Source organism: Pogonomyrmex barbatus, unplaced genomic scaffold (genome assembly GCF_055798465.1).
Source record: "Pogonomyrmex barbatus isolate J1 unplaced genomic scaffold, ASM5579846v1 scaffold17, whole genome shotgun sequence".
NCBI classification, from domain to species: Eukaryota; Metazoa; Arthropoda; class Insecta; order Hymenoptera; family Formicidae; genus Pogonomyrmex; species Pogonomyrmex barbatus.
Genome location: NW_028297113.1, coordinates 5591062 through 5618597, shown reverse-complemented (window position 1 = coordinate 5618597; position 27536 = coordinate 5591062). Strand labels below are relative to the sequence as shown.

The 27536-nt window shown below is 42.1% G+C and overlaps 1 protein-coding gene across 6 annotated transcripts in view; it reads left to right on the top strand.

The window, feature by feature from the left end:
- Nucleotides 1–27536, top strand: part of heph (polypyrimidine tract-binding protein 1 heph) — a 366198-nt gene that overhangs the window by 12660 nt on the left and 326002 nt on the right. For 4 of the 6 annotated variants that reach the window (XM_089074312.1, XM_089074317.1, XM_089074316.1 and 1 more), the window contains exon 2: nt 11792–11816. The exons of the other annotated variants lie outside the window; for them this stretch is intronic. In XM_089074312.1, the coding sequence (XP_088930438.1) occupies nt 11792–11816 (25 nt within the window). The remainder of the gene's footprint in view (nt 1–11791; nt 11817–27536) is intronic. 6 annotated transcript variants of the gene reach the window in all.

Genomic DNA, 27536 nt, shown 5'->3' with positions numbered 1-27536 from the left:
CGACTCGTAATTACCGACTTCTGTCGTCGAGGTGTCTTGTCTCGCCGCGGCGCGAAACGCCATAAGTTTACCAAACGCGATCGAGATTCTAAAGATACGTTTCTATATCTATCGCGACGGCGCCACCGACGCGCATATTGTCTTTAATAAATCAGAAGAGCTATAACGAGGGAGGTGTCTGCTTGCTGTTTTCTATATACAGAGTACATAACACGGAATCGGAGTTTAAGAAACTTGTGAAGCTATTGTTACACGATGATGTATATTGAATGTAGACATGTCAAACCCGTCGAGAGGAAAATGTATTTGTACAACGTATTTTTTTTTTTAAGTTTTGCGTTGAAGAGATTTTTTTTTTTTTTCTTTCCAATCTAGAAATAGTTACAGATGTAAGTAAGAATTATGAAGACACGTAAAACACACTGTGCGTTTTGAAAGCCGCTAAGTCCTTCCGACGTATCCTCGCACAAATACTCGTTCGATCGCAACCGTAAATTCGGATTGGCTCGGCGGTTGGATTAACGGCAGGATAACGAATAATAATCGTCTTCGTGCTATTGGAAGTTGTTGCACCATTCGTTCGTTGAAAATTGAAGCCTAAGCTTCAATTAATAACGCTAAACTGGGAAAATATACTGACCAATATTCGATAGAGCATAAGCTTCCACTGACGTAATTTCTTTTTGGGATTCTCTTTTTGACGAAGTTAAAAGTGAGTTTCTGGTCTTTAGCATTATTACTTGCCAACATGAATATTATTTTGTTCTATGAATTCAGTTAGAAAAACATATTATTATGAAACTTGTCATTTACTTAATAATTGGGTAAATTTTTGTATAACATTTCTGAATTTATTTTTTTTTTTTTTTTATAATATAATTCTGAATTTTTTGCTCTTTATGCGGACACAGTTTCGAATGCAATTATCGTTGAACGTACTTTGAAATTTATCTGCCCGAGGCGTATTAAGGCCCACCGTCGCATCTCCGGAATTTCCACGTCGAATGAAAGGATAACATTATTTTGTAATAATTCCTCGAAATTAAGAGTTAACAAAATAAAAGAAGAGAACAGCCGCAGGCATTGCGATGTGACGACGACGATAAATGAAATTATTAAATATTAAAGAAGTCTCTTCCCTACTTCTTTTTTATTCCTGATATTTTTTGTAGATGAAGTTCATAAGATATAAATGGAAATCTTTACGAAATTGACAAATGAAAATCGCCGTTCTTTATTGTTATTTAATAAATTATAAATGTGAAGAAATTTAAATCTTTTAAAAAAAAAACTTGTGTATATAGATATTATTGAAGTTATCTATATGAGAGTAATTAATCCATCCTTCGTTATGCTATTATTGCATTTACGTAAGCGCAAATCAAGTAGCAAAATTAAACAGCGATTTCGAAATCAAGGATCAGTCGCGCTTTTCATCGCCCGAACTTCTCCGCAGCAATTCCGCGCGATTGCGCGCAGCAGCCAGGAAGATGAAGTATTCAGCAGCAATTCGGTAATACCGTTCTCTCGCCACTTCTCGATTTATCCCAAAGTTTTCTACGTATTCCGTGTGTGAAATCGCGATACTTTTATCCATGCGCGTGTTTAGTTTCGATCTGTCGGGTCTGCCTTGTAAACGCTCGGCGCCAAGAAAAATGTTTTAAACATTTGCGTATGAATTAAAAAAGTTCGCCACGGCCGAAAGAGAGTCTTTGTCCTTTTGCAACAACTGGATTTCGCTTTTGCCAGTCACGCATATTTTCGTACAAAACTGAAAAGGGAGGCAGGCTTCGCTTAATTCGCATGTGACTCGCGCGCGCGCGCGCGCGCGTCGGCTATGCCGTTTCTTTAGCGGATGCCAGCTTTGGCCTCAGTTCTTTTGTGGAAATAATATATTATCCGCTCTTGACCCCCTTCCCCCTCATTATTCTAATTAGCTGTCGTATAATAAGGCTATAACACGCGGAGAGTATTAGGAGATGGCCGCGTCGCGGGAAACGAGCGGCTTTTGATATTTAATCACGTTTAACACAAGCACACCAAGTCGCTTTTAATTCTGTTTATTTCGCGGCGGAAAGGTGAATTTCCCGGACGGTTTTTCCCGCAGGGATCGTGCAAAAGGATCATAGGATTACGGTATCGCTAACGGATCCATCGCGTTAATCTCCCTGCCGTTCCTTTGTCCGTTCTTCCGATTTTTTGGCCACCTCTCTATTACGTTTGACATTTCGATTCGTTTTTGCTCGTGTACGCTTGAGGTATCAAGGAGAAACGTTCGTTTGTCGAATGTATAATGCGTATCAATTACGTAAAATTACACAGGATATTATCAAAAATTCTTATCGATAAATTTATTGGCGCACTTTTAATTCTTCCACTGTGGGTTTAATTACGCCCTGTGTACGCACATGTGTATTCTAAACACATATTTATTTGACAGTATAAAGCTTTAAATTAAATTCCTGTTAAATCCGCAAAGTCCAAGTGAAATCAACGGGAAAACAGAATGCTTTAATTTATTTATACCTTCGAAGCTTAATTGGCCAGGATTTTAAGTTAAACTTCTACTTCCATTTTCCAGTTTAATTCAAGACGAACAGAACTGTTACCGCTATATTCCGCGATATATTTCACCCTATTTTACCGTACTTTTCCGTACGAAAGCATTAATGTATTCAGTAGGCAATCTAAAGTTTTAATTAAGCGTGATTTTAAAAGGTACGCCGGTCGCGTATGTGCGCGTTGAAATTAACTAAATTCCACGTGTTTTCCCCCACGGTAACCGAGTAATCAAGTTCGGCGAAAAAAATTAAATGTGCTCTGTGCATAATACGACTCCAGATACCACGGTGGGTGTCTAGAAATCATAAATTATTGGCGCTGAGTACACTTTTCTTCGCTTCCCACGAACTTCCACCGACCGCTCCATAAACAAATTTCTCATTATTACCCAAGGGTGATGCATTATTCTACGCACATCTCACGAGAGCGAGAAGGAGAGGAAGATTTTTAAAAATCTCTCTTTCTCGAAGGGCGAATTGATAATGCGAAGTACAGTTTGCTTATTTTTCAGAAAAAAAAAAAAAAAAAAAAAACAGTTTCAAGATTTTGAAATTGCGGCATAATTTTTCTTTTTATTTTATTCTTTTCCTTTCCTGTTTCTTTGAGCAACAAGTCCTTTTCTCAAGACTCGCCTCGTACAGTTATAACGAGGGCGAAGTCCGATCTGACGTAACATCGTTGGGATTAACATTAGTTAATCGTTTTCACGATCCGCATAGGCTGCAAAGTTTTCGACGTTATAATAATAATTATGTTCACCTGGTGTAATTTATTGGTGTAGTCGGCGTGATAGCGATCGATGCCCGGTACTTTGTGAGTCAATCGCCACGTGCCCGCGCGTTCTCGACAAATCGGGACTTAATGGAACCGTAAACATTTGCGCATGAAGATCAAATGGAATATCTCATCAATGCCCTCGTGGCAGAAATTGCGTGACATCATCAAATTGCGTTCGCTAATTGCGTTCGTCGAATTCACCGCGCTGTTTTTAGCAAGAATTCGCCACCGTGTACTTAACGCGGTTTCACTTTTCCAAAGCAAGTTGGGGAACGTTTAATACCGCGCTTAAGATACATCGATCGTAGGGTAGGTCGAGATAATTTATTTAAGACTCGCTATCGCGCGGTTTGTAGGACGGACACGCTAACTGCGCGGAGGGGGGAGGAAATTCGCAGGATATTCGCCGTCGTCGCCGAGTTCATCCGGGAAGCCCTCAAGATCCCGATGATTACTCCGCCTGGGTTTTTGAAATTAGCTCCGCCACCTCGGTGCCCGAACTAATCCCCCATTTATTCCCTCGTTCGGCCATCTTCTTTTTAGTCTTCCCCCTGCCCCTCATCCCCATCCTTTCCATCTTTTCATCCTTTCGGCCAGCTGTAATACTTTTTAATAATGAAAATCCCGTCTGGACACCACCGCCGCTGTGCCCTGTAAAGACGTAGAAGGAGGAGAACGAGAGAGAGAGAGAGAGAGAGAGAGAGGGGGGGGGGCACCCGTTTGGACACGAGCTCGGGAACTTTTTAATGAGCGAAAATGTAGCCGATATACGCCAACGGCTCTCGGGAAATGGGATGAACAGCTCGTAAAAAACACCATCGAGTTTTCTCGTACCCCCGTCCGAAAAGAGAGAGAGAGAGAGAGCGAGAGAGAGAGAGAGAGAGAGAGAGAGAGAGAGAGAGAGAGAAAGAGAGAGAGAGAACTCGGGATAAGAGGCGAGAGAGGAGGAGAAGGCAGGGAAAAAGTTAATATCGAACTTCGGTCTATCGCTCTCTCCCGACGAGGTGAAATTCTAGCGGTGGTATTAAACTTTTAACCCCGATGGATGCGCGCGCGCGCGCAGCGGCAAGCGGGGCGGTGGTGGCTACGCCGGCGGTTTTGCCGATTTTTATCAGTTCCCATCCGGTAAATAAAGTCCACGCTTTCGCGCCCTCACACGAGCACTTTCCGTTTTTATGACTGCCATATGATATCGGACGGAAAATTCTAGGATTTTCGCTCGTAATTATCTTTCATGCCAACGATAGGGCGCTTTGCAGCGACGAATCGTTAATCGTCGCCTTTGGCACGATTTACCCCTCTACTTATTTGCGGCGGATTTCGATTGTTCGTTATTTTATCACTTTCCCGGCGAATTTTCGTTGACAACTAAATTACGTTATGGGTTCACGTGGTAGTTGGCAGCCTCGAAATTTAAACTAGAGCGACGACCGTACGCCCGTTCTCGTTTATAATTTTATGAAATAATTGTTCGCACGGTTGAAACGGCATAATGATCATTTTGTTACGGGCGTGTGTTTTCGACGAATCGCCGGTCAATCCTGAAATTATGCGAAACGCGAGGCAAAAGGAAGCCGCAACACATGCTGTTTGATGTTATTTAATAATCGGTTTGCCCAAACACACATCACGATGTTAGAGATTTCGAAAGGCGGAATTTGCTCAAATATGCTTAAATATAATTAATATTTGTCAATAACATCGTAGTTTACACATACGTTTGACGACCAATATTTGCGAATGTCACGTTAAATCCTTTCTTGAGATTTATGTAAATTTTATAGCTCAAATTGTCATTTTCTTTTTCCATATTTTTGCTTTTTCTATCTTTTTTGGTATATTTTTGCGTTAATTTTTGCTTTTTTTTTTTATTTATTTTTTTTTCTTTTACTTTTGCTACGCAGGTTTTTTTATAAAATGACAAAGGATTTTATATATTTCGTGTACGTTTTTTTAAACGAACTAATTTCGCCAAAAATTTTAGTTATTTGGAAAACCGTTTATTTTTAAAATCAATTAGAACAGATTGACATAAATTTTCGCTTTTAGGAATCTAATTTGATAAATAGATGATGAAATTTAAAAGCCACAATTGAAATCTGTTTCCGCAGATAATATCGATGCAAAAAACTGCCAAGCTTTCCATTTGTGATTGTACATTTGGGAGTGGCGTTTGCCGGCAGAGAACGTGTAAAATGAATACGCGAAGATTATGTTTGGTAATGTAATGTAAAGTTTGTTAAGCGAAACGTGATGTGTGTTGCGTGATTCATATTTTTACCCGTTGCATTTGCATAGCTGCGCGCAATTATATTAACGCGAAACTACAAGTCCATTTAATAAAGCGAGCAAACGCGGCGAACTTTTTTTTTTGTGCGGCGATGTTAAATTAAATATAGGAAGCCGAGCGAGATATTATGTTTCCATCCATTCCCTTTACTCGCTCGGTGCAATTAGATTTCACTAATTATTACGGAAACTTATTTTATATATATTATTACGTCAATTAATCAAAATGCAAACGTAATGCCCGTAATTAATATTGGAAAATAGGCGGTAACGCGCCGCAAATGTGTAACAATTTATGTTTATAAATCATATCAAGCTGTTTATGCAAAGTACAAAATATTTCATATGTTAAATATTGAATTTTTGCACAAGTTACGAAATTATTTATATGCGCGTGTAATGATATATCGAGAAAAATCGACCGAAATGAAAACTGGGGAAATTCTCATTTATCTCACTTGTCTCTCCCGCTCTAATTTTATCTTTCACTTCCCCCCGTGTCTCATTATGACATTTCAACATTCTCGTCATACTTGGGCTATCAGTCAAGCCCGGTTTCTTGCGGGGTTCACCTTACCCCCCCGTTTTAGGAAGCCCCTTCCAGGTACTTGCCTAAAACTATGTCAATTAAGTCGGGAAACTCGGATCAATTATCGCGGGGCCTGCGGAGCTTCCGGAGCGTTTTTCCATTAATAATCCTCGCGGCTCCGACAAGTGCAAGTACATCGGTCGCGCTTGTAGCTACGCGCTCCTCATTTGCATCGCCGACGGAAAAGTTTCTCGTTCGACTCATTAGCGTCGTGAATGCACGGCGTGGCCGTCGGGGCCCGGCCCCGAACGAGGATGGCCGGACACAATCTACTTCGCAACTCGGAAGTTGACAAATCGAATTCCGTGCTCCCGATCGGAGTTATTCGTTTCGCGGAGCGCGCCGCGTTTCACCTCCTCTCCGTTCTTGCGATTTATAAAACGACAACGTAACGGGAGTCTCTCGCGAAAACGTATATTACATATATATATTGCCGGTAATTGAGAATTCAGCACGATTTCAGCTTTAATTAAAATAAATTTGCCGAGTATAATATTGAATATCTTGCCTGCCTGCCCGGGGAGAGATTATTTTACGAGTACATTAGCGGTCGTCGTAATTTTCGAGGATCTTGTAATATAATGATTATTAATCCCCGTGGGATTTAAAGTTGAGGGACGATCAAAATTATATATCTTACGAATTTACGTGCGTATTGTTTGAAGGTGCGTTTTCGCAGCGAGAGATATTATTTTACACGGCGAGATATTATTTTCGATTTATCGCTAAATCGCGTGTAGCAGTCTCGATATCGCGTCATTATGCGTCAACAACGATACAGTTTTATATTATAGGAATTATAATTATATTTTATATTATAGGAAAATATTATTAGGAATAAGGACAAAAGAGCGAAATGTGATATATGCTCCGCCGATATATGTCGCGGCATTAATAATCCTGAATTTTATTTCTACGGCGAGCGGGATGGATTTTTATCTCTCTCTTTTTTTCTCTCGCGCGCTGCTCGTTTTGGCCGCGCGAAATGGAAATCATTTTACCGATACGCTTATTGCCGAATGTCGGAGGGGAAAAAAAAAGCGTTCGTTCCAATCAACGTGCATCGACCATACGGTTAACCGAAATATCAATCGTTATACGTCGCGACCAATGCGCCGGTTCCATTAAATGAAAACGAAGTGCAAAACGTGGTTTCGTTCTTGGCTTGAATTATGCTGACCCTAAAAAAAAAAAAAAATGAAATATTCAGAATATACGAGACCTCTTGGCACCGACTTTTCCGCGACGTACCGCGGTGACGGATATTTCGCAAGAAAAGACTTTAGCTTTTAATAAAAACGTTTGTCGCGCTTGTCAGTTTTCAAGATAATGATTTTCCTGTTATATGGGAACTTAGAACAAAAGCTGATGTACAAAAGGTAAAAATTGTTCGAGGAACATATTTGGATTCGCGCAAAATTAAATTCTTGTTCAATTCACAGAGCCGCACGAGAATTGAGATTAATAAGAGGATTTATTTTCCGTCGTACCGTCGGAAAATGTTCGCCATTGCGTAAATAATTCGTATGATTTTTCGCGACGGGAATTTCGAGTCTGAAATCGTGCAAAATTGCTTGGTCGCTTTGATTAAAGTCGTCCATCTTTGGAGATTCGTCAATTCTTTAATTTAATCTTGCTTATTAAGAATCTCCACGAGTTTAAATGATTAGCCGACTGATGATGGACACTGTTGAACTCGCTGTGAACACGTCCTTGATTGCGGTGGATTAATGCTCGATGATGCAGACGGCGGAGTGTCCGCTTTGCGACGGGATCACGCTGCGAAATGTCATCATAAGTGCAGTTTGTGTACATGCATGTATGCATTAGCCGCTTGGCGAAGCATGTAAGCAACCCTGTCAGTTTGGAGGCGCGTAATAACCAAGTAATTGAACTGTCCGAGATATTGGCGACAATAGTTTGGTGTCCGGATCTCCCTTCGTACAGAGGCCTCTGTTCCTCTGTACCCTTCGTCGCCGCAGCGCCACCTCCCGCCCATCCCTATCCCTATCTGTCTATCGACAATCGCTCACGAGACGGTCCATCTCGTCCATCTCGTAACTTCGACGTTCGCAGCTTAAATGGAAATTTCGTGCATCAGACGCTTCAGCGACGGCACCTCTCCTGGTTAATACGTCCTCCCTTCGTAGAATCACGAATTCTTAGCTTGGTCGACAGTCGCACCCTCGGATTCGATTACACACGTCGGGAGCGAAAGATGCGAAAGTTCACATTCATGACTTCATTCCTCGTCGACAGCCGCTGATCGATGACGTTTCGCTCGATGACGACGACAACCTTTGCTCGCGCGACGTTCATCTCGAAACTCGGCAGGCAGGCAGATAGGCAGATAGGCAAGATCGCATCGCGACTAATTTCGGCGAGAGGATCATAATCTCGTCTCACCGGGTTCTTCCTGGCCGTATCCTCGCCGACTCTCCCAATCGCTGTTCCAGGCCAATCGTAGTTCCAGGAGCCTCGAGCTTTCTCATCGGCCGAGCATCCGCCGGAAGATAGCTATCGGCTCGGGCAATTAGACGGCTCCGCGCGCTTACCATTCGATCAATCCCTAATTACATTTACCTGTAGCTGCTGCATCATCCTACTCCCTCGCTTCATCCGCTCTCTCCCCAAGCGCGCACACATACACACGCGCCCGTGCACACAATCGCCCGATCGGCCTGGCACACAGGCACGCGTTTGGTCATCGAGGGTCGCCGTATATATGCGGCATTCTCGAGTGCCGATCGCGATGTGGTGTCCGCCGATGCGCGTGCATGCGTCCCAGAGTGCCTGCGAGTGGAGGCCCTGTGTGCCGCGAGTTCCAGGCAAAACACGTCCTACACGTCAACGCGAGTCCGCACGAGTGCGCGACACGCTGGAGGAGCGGTAAAGGAATGTCGCGCTGGCCGATGTCGGGTTTTATTCATAGTTCAAAAATTTTCGTGAAACGCTCGCGATAGTCGGCGTTTCACGCCGAACGCAAATTTAATTTTTTTTCTTTAAATTAAAGGATAGAAATTAGAGTGAAAAAAGAAAAGAATTACCTTTCACTTGTTCCATGTTCTCTGCGTGCCTTGTGTTTTCTCTAAGTTTAAAAACTTGTGTTCCACTCACGCTGAGTTAATCTTTGTTATTTATATTAAAAAAAAAAAAAAAATAAAATAAAATTTTTAATACCTTTGTCATAGCATATGGTCATCGATCATCATTTGGAACGCCAGGCACACAGGACTGTTATTGTGTGTGACTTAAGACAGAGATTTATAGCGTAAAACGTTGCCTTGAAGTTACAAGTCGGCCAATTCTGTTGAAGCCCTTACGATATACAGAGACGAAAATCGCTACCTGAAAAGTAGAAAAGGATTTTATTCAAACGCGATGATTACACGCGATTTATACGCGCGGTGCAACATTCGCGTTAGGTGAGCTATTGTATGTTATCGGAACCCATGCTGCTGTTCGTTGACATTGTTCAACACCGTTAATTAGCATAATTAATACAACTAATGCAATAATGTATACCGCGTTGTTACATTAGTATTCGATTCCATCCCGATTACGGGACATCGATGATACATCGTGCAGTACGAGGGGGAGGAAGAGGAATCGGAGGGAGGGAGGGAGTCTAATGCAATCAGTATACTCCGATTTGGCTCTTCACCCGAGATGTTTGCTTACCTATAGCTCCATGCGCGTAATCGGACTCGAAATAGTCTACCACCTAGCCGCTTCACCTAGTACGCTATTAGGTTATTTGTAATTATGGAAAATTGATGGACACTTCACTGTTAACGTCGATTGAAATTCGGGTCCGTGTCGTGTTACCGCGACGGCGAAAAGCTCGCCATTCGTCGACCGCGTTGGTTCTTCTAATGACAAAATTGTACCATATATAGCATATCGATCGTTGTTTCTGCGACGATAGCATTAATTTGAATATTTCCCATCGTGTAACGACGCTTAATTCGACACGTTAGCGATTGTCGAATATGCCACTTCCTAATTTTAAGACGCAAAACTTTAGAATAAAACAAAAAAACAAATTTCTTGATGAAGAAAAGAAGTAGTAGACGTTACGACGATGGGTATTGATTGTTTTTTTTAAAAAAAATATACGAGGTCCTTACATCATCCTACGGTCGAGGCTGCGGTTTACTCATAAGGTTTGTTCCTAAGACGAAATTCCGCTTAGTTCCTCCTGCTGTTTTGATCCGCACATCAAGGGGGGAAGTCTTCGCTTGTTATCGTGGACCAACAGGCAGCAATTCGGGGAGGGTTGATAATACGCCGACGACGTGCTGACTAATTAGAATTCGTCGCCGACGATACGCAAGCAAGTAACGACGCGAGTAAATTAAAACACAGGGCACTACGTGGCGCCTCGAAAAATCGCGAACCGAAAAGTTATGCAAACTTCAGCCGCTGCTTACGTAAATAGTACCTAAGGGGGAAATTTCACGTAGTGAAAATACGTACGTAGTAGACTAAATCACCTCGTTTTCCTTTGCCTTCGCAAAAATAAATTTCAATTGGCCTTAATTGACCTTAATTAAACTGGGAAACATCAGGAGAGAGAGAGAGAGAGAGAGAGAGAGAGAGAGAGAGAGAGAGAGAGAGAGAGATTCTTAATTTCCGCTTAATTTCCGCATGTAAGAATTATTATCGTTATAGAGTTGGCGCTACGCATATTTATAATTATTTATTATGTTTATAGATAAAATCGTGATTGCGCTATGAAGAAGGAATCGCATTCTTTTAAAGTCATCGGTTTATTTTTAAAGAGCATGAAACGTCATGTTTATTTTTGCGTTGTTTTCAGTTTCTTCAATCTGGACTTTCTTTCAGACCAACGGCTGCAGCTACTGATATTCTGAGATGGAGGGAGCCATGTTTAGTCACTTTTAGATATATTTTAGTTTCTAGATATTTTTAGCTTTTAATTTGTAAATATAAAAGTTCAATAAATAATATTGGAACGTACGTTGGTTTCTTCATCTTTTTTTTTTTTTTTTTTTCATTGAACCTCTTCATATATCAGTATAGTTTATGTACCTTGAAGATCTTCGAAATATTTATAATAAATGCAGCTCTTACTACATACTAAAAGAATTTTAAATAATAATAAAGTTTTCAAATCAGTTTTCTTAAAAATAATATTTAATCAACGAAATTTACTTAATTCGCAAAAATCGACTTAGTCTAGTCTGGTCACTTTAGTTGTACATTATCTCTCTCTTTTTACCTTTCTATTGCCCATTTCTATGCCTCTTTCTTTCTCTGTCTCTCTTTTACACACGTCTATCTTCACATTATTGTGATCTTTATTAATAGAACTATATTGAGTAATTATTTCAACTTTAGAACCGCTTACTATTATACCCGTTCTCTGCCTTATTATTATCTATCTATGTATCTATCTATCTACCTACTTACCTATCTATCTATCTATCTATCTATCTATCTATTTATCTATCTATCTATCTATCTATCTATCTATCTATCTGTCTATCTTTATCTATCGTATTTGTGTACACTTTTTCTAACTCTTCTCTTTTCTGTTTTACTTTACAGAGATACTCTTCACAGCGGGCAGAAGGTATGAGCTCTCCCGTATGCGCCACGTTTTTAGTTCTTTTCCTTTTTTTTTTTTTTTTTTTTTTATTTCTTCTGTCTCTCGTAGAACTCTATCACGCCCTTCCCTCTCTTTCATTCTCGTATATTCTCTTGCATCTCTACGACTATCGCTGTTTCTCTTTCCTATAATTTTTCGATGGAATTAGTAGAAAAATAATTAGAATACATATTTAAAATATTCGTAGGAATAAGATGTAAAAATTGGATTATTGACTTCTATTTAATTTATTAAAAAAGAGATTACTTTGATCTAAATTGAGAGTTGCGCGTTAAAAATTATCACTAATTAAATTACCACTAATGTAGTATTAGTATAATTATTATTATTATTATTATTATGATAGAGTAATACTTTGGAAGGACGAAATGAATTTAGCGTGATGCTAAATTAAACAAATATTTTTTCGTTTACACGGAAGGAGCGTTTATTTTTACAACCGCAAAAGAGAATGATATCGCGTTTTTTGAAAAAAATTCACCTTAAAACATTGGAACGATGATTGTTTTGTGACATTAAAAGTCATGTCGTCTTGACTTTGGTCTCCTTTGCTTATAATGACGTGATGTCCTGTGACGTCCACCTGATAGTCTCTCCACCCGTCTTCTTGAAACTTCTGCCATTCACGTAAGTAGACATTTTTTTTTTGTTTCTCTAACGCTTTTCAATCGAGCAACAACTTTTTCTATCTATCGCAAACTCGTTTCGATTCATTTAATTTTTGTTGTGAGTTCGGTTCTATTAATGTAAACGAGAAGAAACTCACACTCGAGTGTACTCGAAGCGAAGTTAACTTCCGGAGAGTAGTATCGTCTGCGACGAAACTTCATCTTCGAAGTCTCCGCGCGAACGTCGCAGGAGGATTAATAAAGGCAATTTATCAATCATTCCGGATCGACAGCAAATGGGATTTCCCGCGCTTCCATGTTATTTATTGTCGGCCTCGGGGAAACCGACGACGAAGATCCGAGAGGGAGAGACCTTCGCGGGACACATTTTCCCGATCAATTTTCGTGGGACTGCACGACCGACGTCGTGCGTGCAAGTATATTATTAACTTTTATTTGAGACGTTCGCGCGTCCCTACGTCACTACGGCGAATTACACTCGGCGAAATATCTGAAATTAAAGTTCCCACGACACCCGGCCCGGCATCGAGATACGATTGTCCACGCGCATTTGTAGCTCTTCTTACTGGTTACCCAAGTAAGTTGACGCTGCCGGACAGCGAACGCGATACCAAAGTTTCCCTCTAAACACGAATCGGTTGATATCCGACCATTGTTGGATTCCTATGCGACATGTGAGTTTCGAATACGATCCATTCTGACCCTTTGTCCATCGAACCCTGCTTCTTTGTTCTTCGCCTGCCACGTTTGACAGTGGCTAACCTTTCGACGGTAACAAGATGACGTTTCTCCACTAAATCCTCTTTCTCGGATACGCCCTAGGTTAATACTAGAGTCACGCGAATGGAAAGGGTGCATCGCAGGGTGGATCTCGAAATGTTGGTCGAAAAAAATAGCAATATTTATTTATATTAATTATAAATTACGCTGGTAATGTTTCTGTATAAGCTTACATATTTTTTAATTTTCTTTAAAATTCATATTGATATTAAATTTATAACAGATGAAGGGTGCTCTTATCCGAAAATCCTTTCTTCTGAATTAATATACAACAATTAATGGAAAATAATAGGTAAATTGAGCACGGTAGTGAATGCATATAAAAATATAATTTTTAATTTACGAAATGGTATTACATTGTGCGATTATTTTTTATATCGGTATTTTTCATTACATTCGGTTGATAATTAGTAATAATGTGGAAAATATATTCGACATTTTTACAATTACACAAATCGCGGGCACGAAGTGAAATTTCAAATGCGTGGATTTATTTACGATAATATCTGCTGGGGCGAGGCGAGGGGAGGGGGAGGGATTAACAAACCCGATAACAAATTGTTATATTCAAAGTTCCCGAACAGCGTTAAAACGCGCGCGCTTCCCCGCCTGCGAGGGGAATTTTCTCGAGAACGCAGGGATGTTTCGCGGTCTAACGAACGCCAAGCCGTATAACGCTTTATCCGTTGCGGCATCGCAACGGATGGAACTGGACGGAAGCCGTGACGGCATTTGGGGTTTCGTGGAAGTTCGGCTAATCGGCGCCGGTACACCTCGGTCAAAGCGCCACAAGCGCGCTAAAACGTATGCGCGCGGGCAAATACGATATTCAAAGGCCCGGGTTATATACACGGACGACTGGAAATCGGGAGGGGAGGAGAGGGAGGACGGCCTGCATAATTCGGGGCTTCCTAGGCGCGGCTAATGAATAACATAACAAACGGAATAGCGCGCGGCACGTGCAAACGCTACCGAGCAGCCGAGGATTAGACGCGCGGTCGCGATAATTGCCCCTTTCTTACTATAATAACGCGGAATATTGTGTCAGGGACTTAACGGATTACGCGCAGATCGCGTAATTGCGGCTATTTTCCGACGGCGACGAAACGGTTCCGTTCGATATGTCGCAGCTCCGAGGACCGCCAACACACGGCGCACGGCGGAATGTTTGTTTACCGCCGTCGGTTTACTCGCGCGAGTACTCTTCGCATCGATATTTCCGCGGAATAACGCGACGATGCGAGATGCAGATTGTCCGCTCATTAGACGCTCACCTAACGTGCGCAAAGCCGGATTTCGCAGCAGAACATCGGTAACACCTCGGTGCCTAGCAAATTATTGCTATATTCGAGCTGCGTACGTACGACGTAAATCTTGGATTAGGATGTTCCTGAGAAACCGAGTACGGAGTGCGATTAAAGTTACGACGAATAAATTACTCGCGAAATGATTTTTTTTTTTTTTTACGTTACACGCCACGTACAATCTTGTTTTCATTAAAAAAATTATTATCTGTCATTTTTCGAGATGTAGCGAGAAATGTATTTTGGAAGGAACAGCGATATGATTGGGATCTTTAAAAATCGACAATCGTGTACATTTTTACGCACGAGCGGTGTTTATGTGGAGGGAGAGTTGATTCAACCCTTCCCGAAATTAAAAAAAAAAAAAAAGAAAAAGAATGAAAGTTATGATTTGCAAAACCTAATATTTTTCTCATTCAAAATTAGAAACGAAGAGACATTTTAAACTCAAAAACAATAATTTATTAATACGCAAAAAATTATGCTATTTTAGTATTAACAGAATAAAACTCTTCTTGCATTCGCATCCTTCGACTAAATATCGGTGTGAAATAATTGCAAACATTTTCGTCGTCGTGCTCGACAAAATGTACAACACAATAGATTCACGTGCCAGCAGATCGGGCCGCACGTGTGAAAACCGTGAAAACGAGTTCGTCACGGCGACTGGCGCTGCTTGCCGATGCGGTTCATCGAGATGCGTCATGTCGCGTCGCATCGCGTCGCGTCACATCGCATCGATATTCATGTGTATTTAGTAACGACGCATCGACGCATCGCACGTCGGTGTGTTTGCATGCATCACGAGCGGCGACAGAGAGTCTTGTGATGATTACCCAATCGCTCGATGCCAATATTCTTGTCGCAGCCTCCTTTTCTTCGAGCCGCACACTCTTATTTCTTCATTGACTATTTGCTCTTTGATACGATAATTCAACTCTCCAAATATAAACTCTGAACAAACATTGATGTATATTGTAGAGTCAATCAAAGCTAATATTGGAATTAAGTTATATTGACTTTGATACACAAATCTTTTTCTGGTATCTTTTTGTATCTTCTTTCACTTCAGATAAAGGAGAAAAGAAAAGATAGTAGTTAAAAGAAAGTAATTTCTGTTTATAGAGCTTTCTCTCTCTCTCTCTACGTTTTTCTTTCTTTATCATCGATTATTATTTTTGTCACCGAAAATCTCAACTTCTTTCCCTCTCTTCTCTACCGCTTCTCTCGCGATGGTCTCTCTGGATTTCGAGGGCTTTGCCGAATCGACATCGACCCTCTCGAAATCCATCATTAATCTCCTCGAATCGTTAATTAACCGTTTGATGCCCCCGCCTCCTCACCCTCGTTGCGCGTGCAAGAGCCTTTGCCCGCTACTTGAAACATGTTTGTTATTCGTGACAACGAAACATCGTTTAGCAGTTTGATAATCATCGACGGGCTTCGAACATGAACGACGTCGCGCGAACCCGTTTCCGATTGGACGATAACGGGAATGAGGTTTACAGGTCATGCGGATTCGATAGAGCGATTGAATTTCGTTCGCTTTGTTGGTCTGAATAATGCCGATTCATCCATGGCGAGTAGTCGCCGGTCAAACGGCTAGCCTCCTCCTCGATTTTGCATTAAACGCGATAAATGATTGCTATAATAATCGTTGTTTATCGCGCCAAAATAGCGCTATTTATCATATTTCACTGGAAAAAAAAAAACCCTAAAAAAAAATGTACGTGAGAATGGAAGTATGATCCATCATTGGGTTTTTGTATCACCGGGGAAGAGGGAGGAGGGGGGGAGGGACGTATCGTTTAATGGCTTTAATATTGAGATACGTATTTTCGCACGCAAGGCGATGATACGGGCTGATGGAGTAAGCTCGCTGATCGATTGGCGAGAGAGAGAGTCGATCTTCTCCCCAGATTAGTCCAGATACTCGTAGGAGCGGGCGAGAGAAGCTTAACGGACATACGTCCACCTCGGCCCCGGCCGTGCGAACGTGTATATAGCCAGATAATTCAGGTCAGATTGGGTTAGGTTGTTGGGGGTCACATCAGCACTAAGGGATGATTCCTCCCCTCGATACACAACAATGGTCATTAACGGATTAGATACGTCGTCGACGACGAGGACGGTGACGTCCATGACAACGTCGAAGAAGACGATAGACGATGACGGTGATGATAACGACAGTGATGACGACATAATGGCCGTTGATTATCCGCTTGCCTGAAATCTGCGTACGGTGCTGAATGATCTATAGCTATGCCTCTACGCTCGTCAAAGACCCTCGGCGAATACTTCGATGGTTGTTCACGACCGGTTGATTGTTGACGGCCGTGGGTTTGTTTAACAGCAGCATCAGGCCTTGACGAAGCTTAATTAAATTAATTTAACGAGATTGGGCGTAAGATTAATCTTCTCGAGGAGCGAGCAGGCGTGAGGAAAAATTTTACTTTAATTTCCGTAAATTGTCGAGGCCATCCTCGCGGCTTCGCCGCTAAAGATTTTCAGGGTGATTTAGTAATTCAGGCGTAACGGGAGTTCTCACGAAAGTTCTTGGGATGTTTCGCGAAGTATGTAAATCGCGGGATCAAGTCGAGCGACTTCCCCCGCTGAGTGAAAAATCTCGCGCATTAATCGCGAGTGGCTCGAGGACCATCTCGGGATCCATAATCAGAGCGGTCAGGATTTGTATCTCATGTATAAGGATGCGAGCTACATACCGGAAGGGAAGAGCGTGTACACCTTGTACACCGCTATATTCATATACATGCACATTATGTATACGGATACATAGATCGCATCAGCGGCCGCCATCTAACATGCACATTAAAAGGGACCGGACCTCTTCATGAAAGATTCAAAGTCCGCTTCTCTCGCCTGATCCTGATGTGCCCGGCGAAGCTCGCCCTCTGCTATACGCAAAGCACATCCACTTCGTTTCTCGACTTGCCGACTGTCTTAACGTCCTCGCAAATCGTCCGCTAATTAAAGCACTCCTCCCGCGATAATAGATTATCTTTATTGCTCTCATGGACGACGATAAAGCTAAATATTTAAACGTTTTTATTAAAAACAATGATACAAAAAAAGAGAGAAAAAACACATGAGAAGGAAGGAAGATTTTTACAACTGAATTTTATTTGCTACCAAAAACAAATTGAAATATCTTAGAGATATTTCGATTTGCCAATAAAATTTATAGTATGGAAATTTCATCGATATATGTTATTTAAAAATTTTTGAAATATCGAGGCAGAAGAATAAAAACGAATTTACAGATTAACAATGATTTATATGTAAAGTATATCGATGGATACCATTATATTCAATTATAATAATGTGCATTATTATTGTTGTTATTATTATTATTGCCGTCATGGTCGTTGCCCGTAAAGTTTTTTTTTGTCACGTCCAACGAGGGTGCACTCGTTCGTTCTTGGGGCGAATAACAACCGCCGAAATTTCAACTTTTACGATGGATACCAAGCTCATTTCTACTTCGCTTTTAGCTGGAAACTTTCCAAGCTAATCCAGACTATCGCGCAATTTGGCTACACATCACTTAATAATTCTTGCATCGTACCGTCCATGAGAAAAATTAGCGTTTGAGTGGCGGGAACGCTCGTTGAACGATTTAACTCCGGTATGCGCCATTCAACTGTGAAAAATCCACAATTCTTTTGCTCTTCACGATAATTGGCAATGCACGAACAATATACGACAGCAACAGCTGTATTATTAAATTTAACGGTTATCCTTACGATTCACTACGCAACTGGATTTTGTTACTCTGTAATTATTTGAAAAACATTTATTAAATATATATCAATCGATCGTTATTTTAGGATTTCACATCGTTGAAAAAAAAAAATTCGTGGGGAAAATTCGTTAAAAAAGATCTTTGTTTTGAGAAGAATACCGGAACTAGTTCCGCTGACTTGAATTTTTTTGTTACGGCGATATAATTTCCTTGTAAATTTTTTATTTTATATCAGTATAATCTCGTAAAATAAGTGGAAGAAAGCTGACGGGATAAATCTACGGGAATTTTCGTTAGATACGAATTCCATATATCGCGCTTTCCAACGTTACTTTTCATGATGTACAAACAATCTTGGCGCAAAATTAACGTCGTCTTTGCAGACTGACTGCTTCGAGGGCAGATCGAGGGGGCGAAGTCACTCGCGCGCAAAATGAAAGTTGACTGGGAAAGGAGCTTGCGGCCCTCGTAGGCTCACAGGGGCGTAAAGCTCGTAAGCGTAAGGCCTTACTACTATAACGACGACACACCGACGGGTTTAATAAGCTGCGAGGTTTAATTTCGTTCGACATCGTGCGTCTTACATATCCGTCGCCTCTACACCATATATTTCATAATTCCTTTAGTTTCGCAAGATATATTATTTGCACATGAGTACGCTTAAAATGGCGCACGAATGATCGTCGTAGAAAAATCCGCAGAGTAATCCTAATCGGAAAAATCAAAAGGACAATTTCGCGTGAGCGAAAAGACCAAAGAATAACAAGCCACGATACTGCACGGCGATGATAACTTCGTATTACGAATAAATTATGAGAAATTATCATGAAATCCCTTGGAATTCCCGGAATGTCATCATTTTCTCAGATAATAAAGGAAGGAATTTTCTGTAAAAAAATTTATTCTGTAAAAATATTTAGGCGCAATATTTACACTATAGACAAGAATTTATATATATATATATATATATATATATATATATATATATATATTCGTATTTTTAGTTAACCTTGAGAAAGAAAGTGCAAAGTCTTCCCCTCGTTTCGCGCGAATTAACACATCGTCTATCTGCATTACAATTAGATAAGCGTCTTACGTTACGTCAGTTATAAACTGCTCATACAGCTCCGGGTAAATGCACATCTCTTCCGAGTTCTTCGCCGTAATCGGATATCCTTTCCGGGGGACGTAAATGTTTATACCGATTTTATCGGGTGCTCGGCAGGGGAGGGGGGGAGCACCCTCTTCGTTAACGCATTAATTAACGCCCCGTGCCGACGACGCTGCCGACGGGACGGCCATAAAGACTTCGTTACCGCCGCTACCGGGGCTTTTGTTCTAACATTGAATTCCGCGTCACTTAACGCCGTGACTCCGCCCGGATTATACGCGAGACGTTTCCTCCGCGCGGACGAATATCTCAGCTACGACGAACGTCGCCGGGATTAGCGGATCAGCGGAGGAGAATCTTCCCCGTTGAGATCGCGACGCCGATTGTAATAAACTCGTCGCAATTATAAACCGAGGAGGGGATAAGAAACTTTGTCCGATCACGCGCAGTCGTCGCGATCAAATTAATCGGGCTTGAGACAAGTCGAGACGAGACAGGCTCGTAAAGTAGCCTGAGAAATGTCGTAAAATTATTATCCCAACGTGAATGCCCGGGACTCGAGATTTTCCAGATTTCCGCTCTGAGTTAGATATCTAAAATAAACTAATAAATTAAGCTTTGACCTGCTGCGTTTTAAAAGTAACGGCATGTAGCGATCGTTCCGAATTTATAGATATAAATTTAATAAGAAGGATTATTACACCTAACCATCGACATATCCAGAATTTTTCTTCGGAGAAGATTTTTATTTCAATTTAGTAACACAAATGAATACCAATTTTTTTTTACACTTATGAATTGTCTTTTTGGATATTTTAGAGGTTACAAACATGTCCTCTTTTCTGCTTTTGAATGGAAAAAATATTAGATTTTGTAAATCATAATTTTAATAACTTTAACTTTTTTTTGTACCCCCCCCCCCCCCACCCCAAATCCTTCCCTCCTATGACACTTGAGATCTTGCCTATCGAGTAACACTACCTCTGTTCTTTGTAAATTATCTTTGATTAACAGTAAAAGCAGTGTCGTTTTGTCATTAGGATGTTTAACGACGAGCAGCATTCTTCCATGTAGTAATACACAGTCGCGTGGCAAGATCGATACGCGTCACTTGCAGCGGCGATTGCGACTACCGCCGCAATCTAAACTGGAAAACTATCAAGTCACTCCGTTTCGAGATTCCTATCAGTGTCGCGTTTTCGCGCGCTACGATAATTAATGCCGCGGTCTTAGGGCCGCGCGCGCGAGAGGAGCCGTCATTGTTGCCGCTGTCGACTAATAGATACAAATGTACGTATTATGCGCCGGGACGTAATTATCGTTTAAGCCACGTGGGCAAACCCATCTCTTCATGGAACCAGCATCATCCTCCGTATTGTCCGAGCGTATTCTAGAAAGCGCTCGGGCTTATTTAGCGCCCGTCGGGCACGGCTTAAGCCCTCTGTCCGCGTTTCCCGCGGCATGTTAACCGGCATCTTAATAAAGTTGCTTCCTTCCAAACCTTCCTACCTCGCTTTTCTTTCCTCCGACGAGGTCCGTCACGCCCGAATAAATCGACGAATTTTATCACGAGAAACTCCTCGCGCGCGAATTGTCACATTTCGTCGTGTGCAATTTGCGACGGGGATGCTGCTGGGGGAGGGGGGGGGGGCGAGTGATTTCAAAAATTGGCGTATGTTATATAGAAACACGTGGCTGCCGTTATATTTCTATTTACGGGGGGGTGTCGATCTAGTAACGAAGATATCAAGTGCCGATGATATCGAGCTATTGCCAATCGAGCGATCGCTTTCGCCGTTTAATTTTTCCGTTTCGTATTACGGCGTTGGCACCACTTACGCCACGTTCGATTTGGAGCGCGAGAAAAGTGGCGAAGGAAAGGTCACGTTGCGGGAAACCGTCTCCGTCTTCCACGTCTCGACACGAGTTATTCATAGAGAATATATTACGCGGCGACTCGACTTTGATCTGGACCAGACCACAGATTATGCGGGCCTCTCAAACGCGAGAGTCGGTGTAGCCCCTTCGGTCCACGGTAATGTATGAGCGTATATGTGTGTGTGTGTGTGTGTGTGTGTGTGTGTGTGTGTGTGTGTGTGTGTGTGTGTGTATGTGTGTGTGCATGTATATGTGCGTGTGTGTGTGTGGATATACACGCGCGGAAGCCTAAGCGAGCAAAGTGCATTACTCATACAGAGTAATATGTACTGGTTATCAGAAATTCGCGGAGAAGCTTAGAAAGGCCTTACGCTCAAAATAGGGGAAGTCTGTAAAATTATTGCTACGGCTTTCCGCCTCAGAGGTATCTAAATTTAAATTATTTAAATCAATTATCTGAATTGAGTGATGTATCGACAACTGCGTTATTTTTATCAGTGGCGTATTGATCTCCATTTTTGAGTATGATATAAGCGGTGTTGTAAGAGATACATTTTTTGTAACTAATTAAATTACGATTACAGATATTTTAAGAAAAATGTAATTAGATACAGATATACATTTTAGATAATTAGATATAGATGAAATAACTTTTCAAATATATCTAGACTACATTTCCAAATGCAATCTTTTTCAAATATTTAATTTTAAATAAGACAGAGAAAAAAATGTAATAACTTGTTATAATTATTAGATTAAAAATGTAACTAACTGTACAGATACACGAAAAGTATTTAGATAATATAATTGGATACGTACAACTAGATACCTTACGTCACTGGATGCAACTAGCAGTGACTGAACATCCGGAGAATTTTACATGTCGGACATTGATTTTCGTTGGTGTCCGATCCGTATGTAACTCGCATAAATTTTGAATAGTTTACTCGGATTAATTGACTGCTCGCTGGAGAAAATCTTGGCAAACAGAGATCCTTCAATGCGAGAGTGTTGCGGTGCCGATAAGGTGTCTGACCAGTTATTCGTATTTACTACTGACGCGCGGGTCTGCGGGTTCGTCCGTGGGTCAGCAACGTGGCGATCCTATCATTGGTTAATTTCGCTTGACATTTATGTGGATCGACGTGACGGGACGATGGACGAGGATATATTTGAAGCAATGTCGGTATTCGTCTCGATGTTCCGCCTGATGGCGGCAAGACGATGTCTTACCTCTGTCAAGTGGAAGGCACGCTTTCCCAACGAATTGGAATTAAATTAAACTTATCTGCGCGTTCGTCGACTCTGATTTCGATAGAAGCAAGTAGTCGTAATCAATCATGACGAATGAAACCGATGAAATCACGACAGGATTATCGAGTAGGGAGGAAACTTTCCCTACGGCAGTGTGTCTCTATAATTTTAACGTTAACACAACGTCATTAGAAATATCATATCGTTAGATACAGTATATTAATTTGTATTTACTTCTTGCCGCAATTTATTGCTTCTGAGGTTTGCATTCGCGACGCTTTTCCACGTAAATGGCTCGTACCGTCAGCTGAGACGAAGCCGACGATGTTATTCCCGGAGATGAAAACATACCGCCGTACAGGCGGACGTTTCAGTGATTTTTACAGTCTGTCGCTGTAGGGAAACGCGGAACGAGGAAGAACGTTTAAGCACCGCGGAAAAATTCAATTTGGAAAAGCGATCCGGTCTTGCGTATCTCGGCTTCAATTTACCAGTCTCGAAAGGATCATGCTCCCGTTATGGATACTGCGGATTCGACGTGAACTCCATATCGCGTTGCCAATAGAAACCAGAGACCGTATCAACCCCCGGGGCTGATAGAGCGCCGCTTTGCCGTGGCGGAGGCAAGTTTATTTCCGCATGTCGGCTTCTTAATTTAGAACGATCCGTTTCCGAGAGAGCGCCGCGGAGCGTATGCTGATGAAATTGTTTCTTAGCGGGCGAAAACTGCGTGTGTGGCCTCGCTGCCATACGTGACATTTAAACAACGTGCCGGCGCGCCATGCGAATATCACTTCGTCACTCTTGACGATTCTTCAACGCGAGAACGAAAGAACGAAAGTCTCTTCTACTCGCGTAATTTTATCCGATTTTCGACTTTTCGAGATTCGCGGAGGTGCGAGGAGGCGAGTCGGTTAAACGTTATATTATTTATAAATTATTTCGTACGTATTCTCCGCGTTACTAATTAATCTCCGTGCTTTACGATAACGTTCGTATCGTGAAACCGGCGAAGCCTATATGTAACGGGGGGGGGGGGGGGGAAGCATAATAGCGTAATCGAGGAGGAGTTATATAAGCGCGAAGTCATCTACTTATCTGCCCATTGTATTCATCTTTCAGTGTATTCATCCTTTGTGAGAAGAGTTCCCCGTCCGCGATTAACGATATTGATTGTCATACTTCTCTTCTAGCCCGAGCGGCAGACCGTCAATCGATACATATTATACGACGTTGTATTAGAATAGCGATATTGTGCGTTTTGAAATAACCCCCCCCCCCCCCCTCCGTTAAACCGGACTTCGGCCTTTTGAAATGGTTTTATCGTGCCTTTCATGCGTACAATGGTTATTAATATGATCCATCAAAAAATCCACCGGGGATAGAAATTTAATTTTCGAAACTATTGTACGATATATGTATTGTTTCCGAAATTTCTGTATTATCCCATTCTTTTGTTAAAGTAATTTTTTTCTAGTAATTTTTTCGGTAATATATCATATTACTCGTATAAAAATGTCAATCAATCATTCGATTGCGTATTAATTTTTCGATCGCGATGCGATCAAATTTACGATATAGTAAGACTGCTCGACAAATTTTTGACGCGATAATTGGAGGGTAATAGAAGAGATTCGGAAAATGCGGTGATGTCAAAGTAAGTCTACTTCACTATACACTCAGGATTGCGAATGTTCAAATAAGCTCAGTTTTCCTGTACTACGCTACGGATAACTTTGCCTCGAGTTTGAATGTCGCACCCAATGGGAGTGTTGGAATATGTCGTTTGCTTTTCAATGTAGAAACGTAGCGAGAGAGAGAGAGAGAGAGAGAGAGAGAGAGAGAGAGAGAGAGAGAGAGAGAGAGATTTCCCAGTTGAGCTTATTTCATTTCATCGACGCCGAACAAAGTTCTAGATAACGTTGTAAGTTACCCGGATCGGACTGCGCTCGCAATCAAACTGTCAACCGGAATCGTGCCAAAGCCGACAAGCAATGTCCATAATGTTTCCGTGTAGGCAATCAGCTTCATGATATCCGTTGTTCCGAGCAAAGGGAATTGCAAAGTATTGCCGGTATTGCCGGTATCCTGATTTTGCGACGTGGTATTGAAACGCGCCGTTATAATCTGCTAGGAAGCTTGGAAAATACAACGCATTGACGCGCATACACACACACACACACACACACACACACACACACACACGATCGTTGTTTTAATGCAGAAAATTAAAGCATCGATTTATCATAATCCCAGTCTACAATATTGTATATGTAATTGCAGATGAAATCTAGTATAGCGTGCTTTTTATTTCCAATAATTAATTTCAATGGTAATAATGCCATTTCAAGCTTGTTAACAGCAGTTCGGTTAACTACACGTAGTAACGTTTATATTATATCATTGCATGCAGTAACATTTATATAATGTGTGAATTTGACTTGGCTCGCAGGAACATTAATGTGGGCGTATTAAATATAATTCTTTCGTAACTTACCTAAGTCAACACGTGCCCGCAGCGAGGTGTGTCCATTTTCACGAGAGGCTCCCTGGAGAATCGCCAGGTGGAACTTTTTCCGCGGATTTTCCACGGATACTCGTCCGAGCGCGGCTTTTCAATCCGGTATCCATCGCGGATTTAATTACAGACATAATATAGCTGCCGACAGAAGCAGATTTTGATGGACATTACAACCTGGGCGCATTGTTACAGACTAATGATATTCAAACGCGGCAGAAAGAGAGGCGGAGGGCCAGCGCGTTTGAAGTACATGTATTATTAATGAATTGCGTAATTAGGTCCCGGGTAGCAACGGTAGAAATTCGGTTTCGCGCAAATTCCGGCCGCCGCGATATTTAGACCCCGGCTGCCGTCCCCCTCCCCCCCCCCCCATGTTAAATCTACGCTCTGGGATTGTGCTCTTTGTCCGGGATACCAACAGCCGCGTTGATGCGGACTCAGTCAAAGTTATCGTGCGGAGAATACGCGCTAAATGTTTAATGTGACCTCTGACCCTGTTCGCCATTTCTATGTGCGTCGCGCGTTTGCGGGAAAATAAAAGCCATAATTCTCTTCAATTTTTCACCGAACTCGTGGTTTGTAAGATTCCATTAATTAAAAATAGCACACGCGAATCCAAAAGTCGGACTGCTTTCAGAAAGCACCGGATGTATGATATTTTTATCCTCGTTGTATCCTTCGTTGAATGTTAAGGATAAAATGATATATACCTGGATGCGCTCGGGGATTATTTCTGAACGCATTTGGGAGCGCGGGATGTTCGGTGATTAAATTTTATTTTATGTATGCGTCCCGACATATCCGACGGAAGAGCCAAGCAGCGGTTTATTCCATGTCGTGCTCCTGCGCGATCTTCATCTTTCTGTCATGATCATAAAAGACGCGCGCGATAAAGCCGCAAGGAGGATTATGGAAAACTTGCTGAAACTCGGCCACTTCCCGTGATTGCGGCTACCGTTACCGTTCTTTTTCACGACTTCACGTGGGTTATTTACGTCCGCGCGGGTTGTCGGCTATTTCTCGTCTTATGGCGAGAGGAGATCGCAGGTGCAAGCCCGCCGGAAGTTTTTATTTTTCCAATCTTTCCGACACGCCGGACCGAGGCGAGTTCATTATCTTACGTAACGCGGGGCACGGACACTTTCCCAGTTAACATCAAATGTGCACGATTTTTTACTCGATGTATTATTCAAGTTCGCTCGCAACGCGTAGCAACTAGAGATTCTAATCGGTTAATTCGACTCGACGCACGTTCCAGATGACGCAGCGCGATCTCGTATAAACGCTGACACATTCTTACGCGTTTCGTTTATGGGTTATGCGCACGAAAAGCTTTGATACCCCCCCCCCCGTCTCTCTCCCCCCGTTGTTTCATTTCGCTGCCTTCAAATCGGCGCCGCTTTTGTCGTACGCCACGTTTAATTACAGACTTGAAGGAAGCTATGTATGCACTCTCTCTCTCTCTCTCTCTCTCTCTCTCTCTCTCTCTCTTCCTCTCGTCTCGTTCGCCACTTTGTATTGCATTCTTCCATCACGATCGTTCCGACAGCCGTGAATTGATCGGCCTCTTTCTCTATCTTGTTCACGAGTGTATGCGCCGAGCTTTTAACGATGAGAGAGGAACGGGTTTACGGATTTAAAGCGAAATTGGAATTAGACGTCCAGATGAATTTTTTTGCCTTTTTCCGGCAAAACATAATCTCTCGCGAATATACGTGCCGTTAAGTTACCACTGAAAGGAAAAAAATAGAGTAAAGTATTAGTCCACTTTTTCGACGACACTTTTCCACGAGCTTTTTGAGCTTGCAATAAACGATGAACGATAATACCTTTATTCACTACTGATGACACTTTGCGTTGGTCCCACAAAAGTGTGGCGCGGGACTTACTGCGGGACTGTCACGGAGGCTTATTTCGTATTTCGAAGAGGTGCCGATGTTGCACCGCCGGCGCCACATCGGCAAAAATGTCGCAGCCCTCTTGGCAAAGGGAAGTCCGTTAGTTTTTGCCAACGAGAGAAGCGCGACGATCGCCAAGAGCGCGGGACTTTTTGCCGGTATCGCGCGACGCAGGACGACGGAACTTCCACCAACGCGGAGTATTAACGCGTATTAAAGCTTTGTCGGAAAAGCCACTCGCGGTTCCTGGTCTCCGACGATGACGACGACGCAAAGAGAGACTGAATAAAAGAGAAAGAGAGAGAGAGAGAGAGAGAGCGAACGAGGGCGAACGCGTACCGGACGGAAACGCGCAGGCCAGGAATAATAGCAGTGTCCTCGGCGGTTTCGGACGGCTGCGGTTTCCTCTGCAGTTCGCAAATCCCGTTTTAGCCTGCGGTCGCACCTGTCGATCTCGTCCGGCGAAAAGCTACCTGGTGACCGCATCGTCTTTTAACATATTTTGCTCCCCTCTGGCTGCTGGCGACTTAGTTTGCCACGACGAGT